The sequence below is a fragment of the Seriola lalandi genome, unplaced genomic scaffold (assembly GCF_002814215.2).
Source record: "Seriola lalandi dorsalis isolate HSWRI2012SDOR001 ecotype SW California unplaced genomic scaffold, Sedor1 jcf7180002054296, whole genome shotgun sequence".
In the NCBI taxonomy this organism is placed as follows: domain Eukaryota; kingdom Metazoa; phylum Chordata; class Actinopteri; order Carangiformes; family Carangidae; genus Seriola; species Seriola lalandi.
This window is the reverse complement of record NW_019524849.1, coordinates 96,046-108,135: the sequence shown is the minus strand read 5'-3', so window position 1 is coordinate 108,135 and position 12,090 is coordinate 96,046. Positions and strand designations below refer to the sequence as shown.

At 48.4% G+C, this 12,090-nt stretch overlaps 1 protein-coding gene across 1 annotated transcript in view; it reads left to right on the top strand.

Annotated features, from left to right (window-relative positions):
- plxnb3 (plexin B3) overlaps positions 1-12,090 on the top strand; it is a 52,127-nt gene that overhangs the window by 25,892 nt on the left and 14,145 nt on the right. The window contains exons 3-18 of the mRNA XM_023406146.2: positions 3,790-4,215; positions 4,538-5,261; positions 6,538-6,717; positions 8,303-8,431; positions 8,532-8,632; positions 8,828-8,960; positions 9,220-9,379; positions 9,461-9,569; positions 9,730-9,838; positions 9,958-10,068; positions 10,277-10,390; positions 10,542-10,632; positions 10,741-10,910; positions 10,997-11,148; positions 11,328-11,433; positions 11,706-11,842. Of these exons, the coding sequence (XP_023261914.1) occupies positions 3,806-4,215; positions 4,538-5,261; positions 6,538-6,717; positions 8,303-8,431; positions 8,532-8,632; positions 8,828-8,960; positions 9,220-9,379; positions 9,461-9,569; positions 9,730-9,838; positions 9,958-10,068; positions 10,277-10,390; positions 10,542-10,632; positions 10,741-10,910; positions 10,997-11,148; positions 11,328-11,433; positions 11,706-11,842 (2,936 nt within the window). The 5' untranslated portion in view covers positions 3,790-3,805. The remainder of the gene's footprint in view (positions 1-3,789; positions 4,216-4,537; positions 5,262-6,537; positions 6,718-8,302; positions 8,432-8,531; positions 8,633-8,827; positions 8,961-9,219; positions 9,380-9,460; positions 9,570-9,729; positions 9,839-9,957; positions 10,069-10,276; positions 10,391-10,541; positions 10,633-10,740; positions 10,911-10,996; positions 11,149-11,327; positions 11,434-11,705; positions 11,843-12,090) is intronic.

Here is a 12,090-nt window from a genome sequence, read left to right as displayed (position 1 = left end):
GGGGGGGGAGGGGGGTGGAGGGGTAGGGAGGTGATGGGAACAAAAGAGGAGTGAAGTACAAACTGCAGTGTTTACCAAAGTAAACTGCTGAATGTGCCACTGCACCTGCAGCATCTGTCATGTTACCATGGTTACCTGCAGGTTAGCACACCTGGAGATCTGGAACAAACACCAGGATTACAACACACACCTAACAGCCAATCAGTAAACAGCATTATTTATGGCCCTAAGAAAGTATCAGGTCACTCCTTGGATCCTGGAAGATGATCCAGTGTTCCTTGAGGATGAGGAGGTACCAGATCAGGTTCTAGTGGTCCAGTACGTGGTTTCAGTGATTCTTTAATAGCTTTCCTTGAGGAGCTGCCAGGAGTCATGGAAGAACCTTTAAGGAGGTTCCAGACAGACGAATAGATGTTCCAGGAACCTTTAATTGGTTTCCAGGGGTTTGGAAGGTTCCAGAGGTTCCATTTGTTTTTCAAGGAACCTGCTGATCATGGAATGGTTCCCAGGTGTCCTTAAGTTGACTGGTGACAGAACCTGGAGCATCAGTCCTTTTGCCGTGGTTACCTGCCGGTTAATAATCAGATTGTAGTTACACCTGAACTGTGTGACACATGACAGCCAATCAGAGAGCAGCACACTTCATTGCTATGGTACGAGGTGAAGCTGATGATGAGGAGGAGTCAGGTGTGAGGAGGTTTGTGGTGGCTCACCTGCTGGTCAGGTATGTCGTCAGAGATCATCAGGTCCAGGTGTGACTCAGGAGAGATGTTGAGGTGTTCAGCTGAAGGTGCGAGCTGACAGGTATGGAAAAGGAAGTCTGCTTGATCCTCTCAGACATGTTTCTGAATATCACATAACCCTGCAAGCTCTCACGTGTTCAGTCGTGTCCTCGTTGAAGCTGAAACTGGATTCCCTGATGCTCTGAGCAGCAGAGGTGGACTTTCAAACCACAACTGAACACCTGCTAACGCCTGCTATCACCTGCTAACACCTGCTGACACCCGCTGACACCCGCTAACACCCGCTAACCCCCGGCCTCTGTCATCAGTTTGAAAGGTACAATCAGCGTTCACTCCCGGGTCACATGACTCTACAGTAGTCTCCAGGTGTTTATCAGCTGTGATCAGCAGTGATATAAACATGACACCAGGTGAACAGCGCGTAGCCCTTTCCTACCTGTCTAGGTGCTGTTAAACAGAAACACTAGAGCTGCAGCCAATCACTGATCGAATCGTCTCACACAGGAGCTCCAACCTCTGATGAATCCATGTCACCCGTCTGACCAGCAGCTAAGAGCTTACTGTGTGAGTGTGTGTGTGTGTGTGTGTGTGTGTGTGTGTGTCTGTTCCTCTGTGAAACACCTTTATCTTCTGACCTGAACTACGAAATATTACCAATAATCTTTATATTGATCTGATGATCAAACACAGATGTTATCAGACTAAGTCAGTGTGAACACACACGCACAGAGAGGGTGTGGCTCATTCATCCTCAGAATCCTTTGAGTCTGATAGAAAAACATGAACAGACAGGTGACTGATCAAACATGAATTTATTTTCTGTCTGTCCTTTTCCTCATTTTTGACTTTAACGCTCCGTTACCTCCAGAAGCCCCCCATCTACGCCCCTTCATCTCTACCTCTCTCTCCCCTCCCTCTCTTCACCCCCACACTTTACCCCTCTCTCTTCCCTCTGTCCTTCTCCAGACCTCTCTCTCTCTCTCTCGCTCGCTCTCTCTTGCTCTCTCTCTTTCTTCCAACTTTAACTCTCTCATTTTACTTTCTGACAACCGACAACTCTCTCTCTCTCTCTCTCTGTTCAGCTGCATGAATTATAGATGAACCTCTCTCTATCCCCTAACACACACACACACACACACACACACACACACACACACACACACACAGGCCCCCCATCAGGCTGAAGGAGGAAGTTATTACCATACAGACAGTGTGAGGATGTTCAGTATTACCATGGAAATGTTGAAGCATCTGTGTGTGTGTGTGTATGTCCTGAGGCCTCTCTTGGTGTTTCCCAGCATGCACTGGGGCAAGTTAAACAGCGATAGTTTCAGTCTGAACCAACACACAGCAGGAGGGAGGGAGGGTCGAGCGAGCATGACTCAAACACAAGAGAGAGAGTGATGAATAGTGTTTTGTATGAGAGGGAAACATGGGTCATAAGACCAGAGTGAGGTCCTGACAGCGCCACCTACAGGCTGCAGACGTCACAACAGCCAAAGTATGACACTATAAATATTCATCCTCAGGTCACATGACCTAGTCATGGGGTCATACAGGTGTGCTTTGTCTCAAGTGGAACATCACATAAATCTGAGAGGAAATATCAGATATGATGAAAAAAAACATAATGATTTTCATTACTGATAAAAAAATATAATAAAAAGTATGAAATAATTCATCACAGACGGAGACGACGTCTTCAGATATTTCATTTGATCAAACAGTAGTTTACAACATAAAACAGAATCTCAACTTCATCAAAATTAATTTTCTGTCAGTCAACTTATTGATCAACTGACCAATCATTTCATCTCTAATGAACATACAGATTATTGACAGAATGAATACAAAGACTCTTGACAGCAAAGACCAGGTCCCCCTGAGTCCTGAATCTAGTCGTGAACAGTAACAGTCTAATATCTGGGTGTGGTCACAGGTGCAGCAGATCACACCTGACCACACCTGCTGGGATGTTGGCTGTGGTCAGAGGTAAGAGTTTTACAGTCTGGTGACAGAAAACTGCCTTCAGACTGAAACCAGTTTGACACCAGTTTAAAACTCCAGTCTGTCATAAAAACCAACCAACCCACTGGAGGTTAGAGTCGTTTCACTGTGTTGCCGTGGTTGCGGGTGTGTTGCCATGGTGACGTTACCACAGTCAATTACAGTTTGACCGTCACATGAAAAGTGTGAAGCAGCAAAATATTTTATTAATAAGTTGAGAGAGAAACAGACAGAGAGAGAGTCTGCAGGGCTCAGCTTCACCTGCTCAGGTGTATTTACATATTTATATTCGATATTTCAGGCTGTGAAACAGATTCATGTTCCTTGACTCTAATCTGAGACGTAACGGTTCAGCTTTGCTCTGAAACAGCAGCGGGAACTCAGTGTTCAGTCAGAAATCAGTGTCTCTGTGGGCTGAAGGTGAAGTCAAGAACAAATCCCTCTGTGGATTTAAAATAAGGCTCACGTCACAGATCATTTTCTGCAGAGTCTCTGTTCTGTAGCAGTTTCAGTCTGATGTCGAACAGCCAGAGCTGGAGGACCTTTCACCCAACCCGAAGCAAACAGGACTGATGATCTCTAACACTGCAGTGTGTGTCAACTCTAATCTTTCAGTGTGTACACATGCTGAGACACTTTGTCAATATTTAACCAACATTTAGCCAACACTTTGTTGATGATCCGCGTGTCTCCGTGTTTTCCTATTTGCTGATAACATTAGATTAAGACTAAGATTTTGACAAGTACCAGTTCCTCTTCTGTGTTTTTAATCTCTCTCTCTCTGTCTCTCTCTCTCTTGCTCTCTCTGTCTCTGTCTCTCTGTCTCTCTCGCTCTCTCTCTCTCTGTCTCTGTCTCTCTCTCTCTCTCTCGCTCTCTCTCTCTGTCTCTGTCTCTCTCTCTCTCTGTCTCTCTGTCTCTCTCTTGCTCTCGCTCTCTCTCTCTCTCTGTCTCTCTGTCTCTCTCTCTCTCTCTGTCTCTCTCTCGCTCTCTCTCTCTCTCTCTCTCTCTCGCTCTTTCTCTCTGTCTCACCTGTTACAGGTAAAGAGGAGCTGCCATGTTGGCCTCCTCCATCCTCCCGTCTCTTCTCTTCCTCCTCCTCCTCCTCCTCCCTCCCTCCTTCTCTGCTGATGTCATTGTGACCTCAGACCCCTCAGTGCGATGGGTGGAGCTACATGGCGCCCCCCTCTCTCACTTACTGCTGGACCCGAGGACAGGGCGTCTGTATGTAGGCGGGGTTGACCACCTTTACCAGTTGACATCTGACCTGGAAGTGATGTCACATGTTAGGACCGGCCCTCACTTGGACTCCCCGGACTGCCTGCCCCCCATTGTCCCTCAGGACTGTCCCTCAGCCGTACCCACACACAACCACAACAAACTGCTGCTGATGGAGGCGGGACAGGGAGCGGAGCCAGGGAGTTTGATCGTCTGTGGTTCGCTCTATCAGGGCATCTGTGATAAAAGGTAAGAGTTCATCATGATTGAATCAGTCAGTAAGAGAAGAACAACAGTCAGCTGCATCATGACTTTAAGCATGACATCATTTCCTCCCCTCAGAGGACAGCCAGTAACGATGAAGAGAGATTAGACTCTAACGGCCCAGTGCATGCTGGGAGGCTTCCCTACATCATTTAGCCGACACTATGCCGACATTTAGCCGACCTTTCAGTCCTCTTACTGTTTTATCAGAGTGGTTTTAGCCTGACAGCGTCATGTGGTCTGGATTAGTTAAATCATGAACTGTATTAAGGGAGTCCACTGAGTGTGGCCTTCTCTCTCTCTGCAGGAGTCTCTCCAATATCTCTCAGCTCATCTATCAGACGTCTAACCCCGTAGACACTCAGTACGTCGCCGCCAACGACCCCCGAGTCTCCACTGTCGCTGTGGTAGTTACCATAGAGAACAAACAGGAAGTGAACGGCGTGCTGCGTCTCATGCTGGTTGGTCGAGGCTACACCAGTAAAGGTCCCGGTGACATCCCACCAATCACGACGCGGCGTCTGTTCCCGGTGGTCCCACCTCGCCGGGCGTTCTCTCAGGAGGAGGAGCTGGGGAAACTTGTCGTAGGAAGTTACTCTGAGTACAACAACCATTTTGTGAAGGCTGTTGCCCACGGTGAACACGTCTACTTCCTGTTCTCGAGGCGGGACATGTGGCACAAGAAGGAGTACCGGACCTATGCCTCCCGCCTCTGCACCTCTGACCGCAGTTTCTACTCATATGTGGAGGTGCCACTGCTGTGCCACGGTGGATACAACCTGGCTCAGGGGGCGTGGTTAGGAAACCACTCAGGTGAACCCGCCCTGTTTGTCGTCATGGCAGTAGGGCAGGCGTCCACACCTGTAGCGACTGGTCGATCTGCACTGTGTGTTTTTGGGATGGCAAAGCTGGACGCCATGCTGCGACAGGCACAGGAAGTGTGTTACACAGAGGGAGGACGAGGCAGCAACGGACAGGAAGAAGCCTACATCGAGTACGCTGTGTCATCGAAATGTCTCAAACTACCAAAGGTAAACACACATCTCATTTCCTTCTCTGCTGTCACTGTGGGTGACACCTAAACGTATCCATCACAGTCACCAGGAGTTTGTCTCCATAGCAATGAGTCTGACTGTCGATCAGTAAATATTCTGATCTGGTCTGACTGATGACATCACAGATTAAATCTGATGACATCAGATGGTTTGGATTGTGTGTGTGTGTGTGTGTGTGTGTGTGTGTGTGTGTGTGTGTGTGTGTGTGGATTAAAGCTGTTATCTTCAGCAGCTGGATTTATCATTAGACAGCTGTCACTCAAATACACAGTCACACACAGCCGGTAGGACTGATCTGACCCAGATATTATCATGTACACGCACACACACGCGCACACACACACACACACACACACACACACACACACACACACACACACAGACACAGATTAACTGCATTGCCTTTGTGTTGTTGAGTGGATAAAAACAGGAGTGTTAAAGGTGAATGGACACATGAGTCTTTTTGCACATCTGTTCACACCTGTAGTAGCACTTTACACCTTCATGTGTCCAGAAGTTTGTGGACAGCCCTAAAGAAGAGAGAGCAGGATCATCACAGAAGTTCTCCTCTGTGATGCTCAGTAACATCTCTAACAGCTTCCACATGATGCTGCCGAGTGCGGTCACTATGCCAAAATCACCCAGGGCTGGTCCTGGGATTTGATCTGTGGCTTTTAGTTCAAATGATGGGAGATCTTAAAGTCCCTCCAGAGCAGCCATGAGATGATAAACAACATCAAGAGGATTAAAAAACATTTCCGCTCAAGAACTGTAGAACGGTAAAGTTTAAGCTCCTCTGGATAAAAGATCAACATGAGTGGTGTATAATTAAAGTGAAGCAGCTCACAGCTCAGACACACACATCATTAGTACAGTTGGTGTTTGAGCGTAGAACTTATCAAGATACTATATTCCTGTTTCTTTTCTGGTGAGACGCAACCTGCGGCTCCAGGTTTATGAGGATGAATCAAACATTTTATCTAATATGACACAACACAGTGTTGTTCACTCAAATTACTTACGTCACAAATCCCTCCAGTAAACGGAAATCTGAGCCAGACCGTCCCTGCAACTGCTGGTCACATTGAAACCAGGACCAGGAGGCTTTTAGACCTTGACACCACAGTCTCATTACACTGTCATAAAACTTCCACTAGTGTAGTTATTTCCCCTCAGCACTGTTCACATGCATGCTGATGTTTGTTTGAGTCACTGACTCTCTCTCTCTCTCTCTCTCCCATTTATCTGTAAGGTCTCTCTCTCCGAGTACCCCTGTGGGGGGGAACACACACCGAACCCCATCGCCAGTGCTGTGCCGCTCCCGGCCACGCCCACCTTTACCTCCACCACCCAGCTGACCGCCGTCACCACGGCTACAGAGGCGGGACACACCATCACCTTCCTGGGAGACAGAGAGGGACAACTGCACAAGGTGGCAACACGAGCACAGTATATACTTTTTCATTGTTCCCTTTTGTCGGTTTGATTCCCGGATCAGCGGGATGAGTGTAAGAACAGCAGTGTTGCCACACTGAGGTGCCCTTGAGCAAGGCCTGAAACCCCCAGCTGGTCCAGGGACCATCAGATCAGACTGGTTGTACAGATCACAGCTGTGACGGTTTCTGGACCTGAAGTTTCCTGTTTGTGTTTGTTTGTAACTGCACCAGGAAACACCTCCCGGGCTGAAAATACACAGCAACTACACACAGCTACACAACACAACTCATTTACATCTCTCACACACGCACACACACAGACACACAGACACACACTCACACACACACACAGACACACACACAGTGAACAGCTTGTAGCCTGAGGCTCTTTATCACCAAACAAACGGCTGTTAGTGTGATGACTAACGGGCGTTTAGCTGCGGGGTGGGGGGTTGGGTGGGTTGGGGTTGTCACAGGGGAGCATGCTCAGACTCTTGTTGTTCATTGGTTATTGGTCCCCCAGGTGCACTCTGGGTAAGGATCCAGAAGGACACCTCTGAAACATTTACTGTGTGTGTGTGTGTGTGTGTGTGTGTGTGTGTGTGTTAATGAGGTAAACAGCAGAGCTTTGATTCATCCTGTTAATATTTAATCACACACACGCTCTCAGAAGTTTACAGCTCTGTTCTGTTCAGATAAATTCTGAGCTTGTTCACTCGCAGAGATGAGACCAGCTCAGATACAGGACCACAGACCACAGCACTGATCCATCCGTCAGCTCACACACTGTCCAATCAGAGCAGAGGATGTACAGTAGACATGTTCAACACAACACAGATTACTACTCCTCATCTGTGTGTGAACGCAGTGTTAAGGTGAAACAGAGCAGCTCCTCCTCCTATGATGTGTCCTGGTCTGGATCCTGTCTGTGGTGGACTCAGACTCATCACCGCCCCTCTGCTCTCAACAACTCTGAGTCTTTACGTCTTCGCACTGTCACCTCAGTGAGAGAGGAGTTCAAACCCCACTTACTTTATAACCAATCAATGAGTGCGTGGTTCTATCAGAGTGTTTTAAGAAGCCCAGTGTCGGCACCTGGAGTCAGACCAGTGTACCTGGACTGGTTCCGGCTGAGCATCATTTATCCAGGTGTGCTGAGGTGGGACTAGCAGCGGAGATCAGCCACTGTCAGGTGCGACCACCTGTGATGATCCAGGTGTGGTCATGTGATCTGTGACTCTGGAGGTGGATCGAAGCAGCAGCATGGACTCTGTTCATTTTCTATAAGTTACATGATAGATGAAGGTGGAGGATCTGTGGTTGTGGTGAAACAGCACCACCTGCTGGCCACTTGCTAAAACAGAGCACTTCCTGTTGAGTCAAGGTTTGTTTGAGTGCAGTGGTTTCTTAGTCTCTTTAAAACCAGTGAGGTCACGTCATCATCATCATCATCATCATCATCATCATCATCATCATCATCATCATCATCATCATCATCATCATCATCACTGTGATGATGAACACAAACATGTTGAACCTCTTACTATTACATGTTAATAACTGAACTCCCCTGTGTTCCAGGTGTTGGTGCGCACTGACTGGTCAGGTGATCTGTATGGCAGTGTGTCGGTGAACAGCGGCAGCGCTGTCAGTGCTGACCTCCTATTGGACGAGAGCCAGCAGCACATTTATGTTTTAACCAGCAGCAGGGTGAGAGACATCCTCCTCCATGGTTCCTGTCTGTCTCTGTCTTCATCCTGTCTCTCTTTCTCTCTGATGATCAAACTGACATGTTGTTGTTTCCTCTCAGTTGTCAAAGGTTCCTGTGTCGTCATGTGAGAGACAGACAGACTGTCAGTCCTGTCTCGCCGTCAGAGATCCATACTGTGGCTGGTGTGTTCTGGAGGGAAGGTATGTCTGTATGCCTGTCTGTCTCACTGTCTGCCTGTCTCACTCTATTTCTGTCTGCATACCTGTCTGTCTGTCTGTCTGTCTCTCTCTCCATCTGTCTGTCTGTCTGTCTCTCCGTCCATCTGTCTTTCCGTCTGCCTGTCTATCTCTCTGTCTCTCTGCCTGTCTGTCTGACTGTCTGTTTCTTTTGTCCAGATGTTCCCGTAAACATCAGTGTCAGCGTCACCTTCAGTCCAATCACTGGCTCTGGAGCTTCGAACCAACCAATCAGTGTGTGACAGTACAGAGCCTGCAGCCGGCCAATCAGAGCAAAGATGAGCAGACCCAGGTACAGGTCTGTTGTTGGGCTGATTTTTGTTTCCTGGTTTTAGCTTATGTCGGTCTCACTGTGTCAGACCACGTGATCACAGCTGATACACTGGGTCTATATAGACCCAGATAGATACTGACACACAGACCCGAGACCCACTGCAGTAAAACTGGTTTCCTGGGCAGGGTCTCAGTGGATCTGTGAAGACCTCTATCCTGAGAGTCTCCTCAGCCTCTGATGTTGATATGACCACGTGTGTGTTTCTGTTTTATCCAAGGTAACGCTGTCAGTCATCCAACTTCCCACCCTCACTGAGGCTGAGTCTCTATCCTGTGCCTTTGGGCTCCTCCCACCTCAGCCAGCCATCGTCATGGGAACCAGCATCACCTGTCAATCACCTGCACCGGAGCTCCTCCCACCCATGCCCGCAGGAAGAGGTGAGTGAGACAGCATGTTCGTAGGGATTCATGTTTCAAGATCAGCTGATCAGGACTCAGAACTTCCTGCTCTGCTTCCAGATCACATGATCCTGCCTGTGTCACTGAGGTTCAATCACGTGACCATCACCACAGGTCACATGACCTTCTATGACTGTGGAGCAGTGAGCCGCCTCAACCAGAGCTCCCAGTAAGAAAACACACACACACACACACACACACACACACACACACACACACACACACAGTAGTGTGTCTATGGTGATGATGATGATGGTGAAGGTGATGATGATAATGATGACGGTGATGATGAAGGTGATAATGATGATGATGATGATGGTGTGTTTCAGGTGTCTGGCCTGTGTCAGCAGTGTGTGGAAGTGTAACTGGTGTCCTCTGGATCAACTCTGCACTCACAACCACAGCTGTCCCAACCAACACATCATCCTGAACCAGAGAGTGAGACTATCTGTCTGTATCTCTACCTGCCTGTCTGTCTCTCTGTCTGTCTCACCCTGACTGTCTACCTGCTTGTCTGTCTGTCTGCCTGTCTCACCCTGTCTCCTGTCTGTCTGCAGGACTCTCCTGGTCCCTGTCCCCTGGTGTTCTCCCTGCAGAGTTCTGCCTTAGTGCCGATGGGCCTGAGCACCACTGTGGTGTTAGAGGGACGAAACCTGGACATCTACACCGTGAGACCTGTTTGTTGTTTAGACTCAGAGATGGTATCCAGAACCAGAGAGTCATTACTCTGTGAATGTGGATGTGTTATTGTGACAACTGTAAAAAATAAATGACCATAGTGACCAGGTGACTCCTCAGGTGTTGCGTGAGGATTATGATCAGTCCAGTTTACCAAAGGACCTGGATCAGACCAAGTCTCCATCTGTGTCTCTGCAGGATGAAGCTCAGTACCTGTGTGTTGTGGAAATCCAAGGAGTCCAGATCAACCTGACAGCTGCTGTGGAGAAATCACATGACAACACACACACCTTCACCTGCAGCCCACACCAGGTAATGCACACAGTGGTGTGTTTACTGTCTCTCTGTCCACATGTCTGTCTCTCACCTCTCTCACCTGTCTGTTTATCCACCTGCCTGTATCTCTCTCTCTTACCTGTCTGTCTCTCACCTGTCTCTCCCTCATCTGTCTGTCTTTCTGTAGTTTCAGTATGCAGTCAGTCAGCTTCAGTATTCTGCCCCCGTCTACCTGCGAAAAGGAGAGAGACGCATTGACGCCTCACCTGGCCTCCGACGTAAGAACTGTGTGTGTGTGTGTGTGTGTGTGTGTGTGTGTGTGTGTCTGTTTATGTGTCTATCAGACAGGTATCACTAACTGTCTCTCTATCTCTTGTGTTCTTCAGTCCAGTTGTACGACTGCTCAGCTGGCCAATCAGATTGCTCGCAGTGCAGGGCGGTCCCTGAGGAGTACGGCTGCGTGTGGTGTCCGGGAAGCCCCACCCCCAGCTGTGTTTACAACCAATCATGTACCGGCATACCTGAAGACACCTGCCCACCTCCTCAGATCACTCAGGTGAATGTAATGACCAGTTTGTTGTCACAGGGCTAGTTTGTTGCCATGGAAACTTTCAAACTGTCTGTCTACTTGTCTGTCTGCAGGTGTTACCTCTCTCTGGTCCTCTCGAGGGTGGAGTCTTGGTAACAATCATAGGGTCAAATCTGGGGATGAAGTACCAGGATGTGGTGGATGGAGTCACAGTGGCAGGTGTTCAGTGTCCGCCCCAATCTGTAGGATACCAGATCTCCACCAGGTAACACACACACACACACACACACACACACACACACACACACACACATTATTGAATGAATTTTGAAATGGCTCTGTATAATGTAAAACACTGTGTCAAGACTGCATGCGTGTCTGTGTTTGTGTGTGTGTGTGTGTGTGTGTGTGTGTGTGTGTGTGTGTGTGTGTGTGTGTGTGTAGGGTTGTGTGTGAGCTGCAGCCCAGTGGGAAGCAGAGGGAGGGACCTATCCTGGTTACCGTGGGAACAACCCCACCTGGGAGATCAACGCAGATCTTCACCTATCAGGTGAGTGTGACGTTGGTCCTGCAGAGATGTTAAAGGAGCAGTGGTCCTCCTCCTCCAACTCTTCCTCCTGGATCTCAGAGTCCAGACTCTTTGCCAAGGAAACTCATTCAGCTGCTTGAATCCACCATCTCATTGTTTCAGTCACTGTCCAGAAGCCAGGACCACACATGTGACCCCCCACAGTCTCAGTCTCTATTGCTCATATGAGGAAGTAGAGAGGACAGAGGCTTTGATCCAGATCCTCTCTAACTCCTGTGTGTTCTTTTGTTCAGGACCCTCAGCTCCTGGAGCTGGTTCCTAATAAAGGTCCAGTATCTGGAGGAACCAGACTGACCATCAGAGGATGGCAGCTGTTGACTGGACAGACGTCTGACCTGAGCGCCTTCGTGGGTCCACAGCCCTGTTACATGTGAGTACTGCAGTACTACTACTACTACTACTACATGTGGATACTACAGTACTATAGTACTACTACTGGTTCTGCTGTTCAACAGCAGTTATGTCTGACTGACATATTAACTCCCCCTCCTTGTCTCCTTGTCCTCTGGTCTCCTTTTCTCCTTGACTCCTTTTCTTCTTATATCCTCTCCTTGTCTCCTTGTCCTCTGGTCTCCTTTTCTCCTTGACTCCTTTTCTCCTTGTATCCTCTCCTTGTCT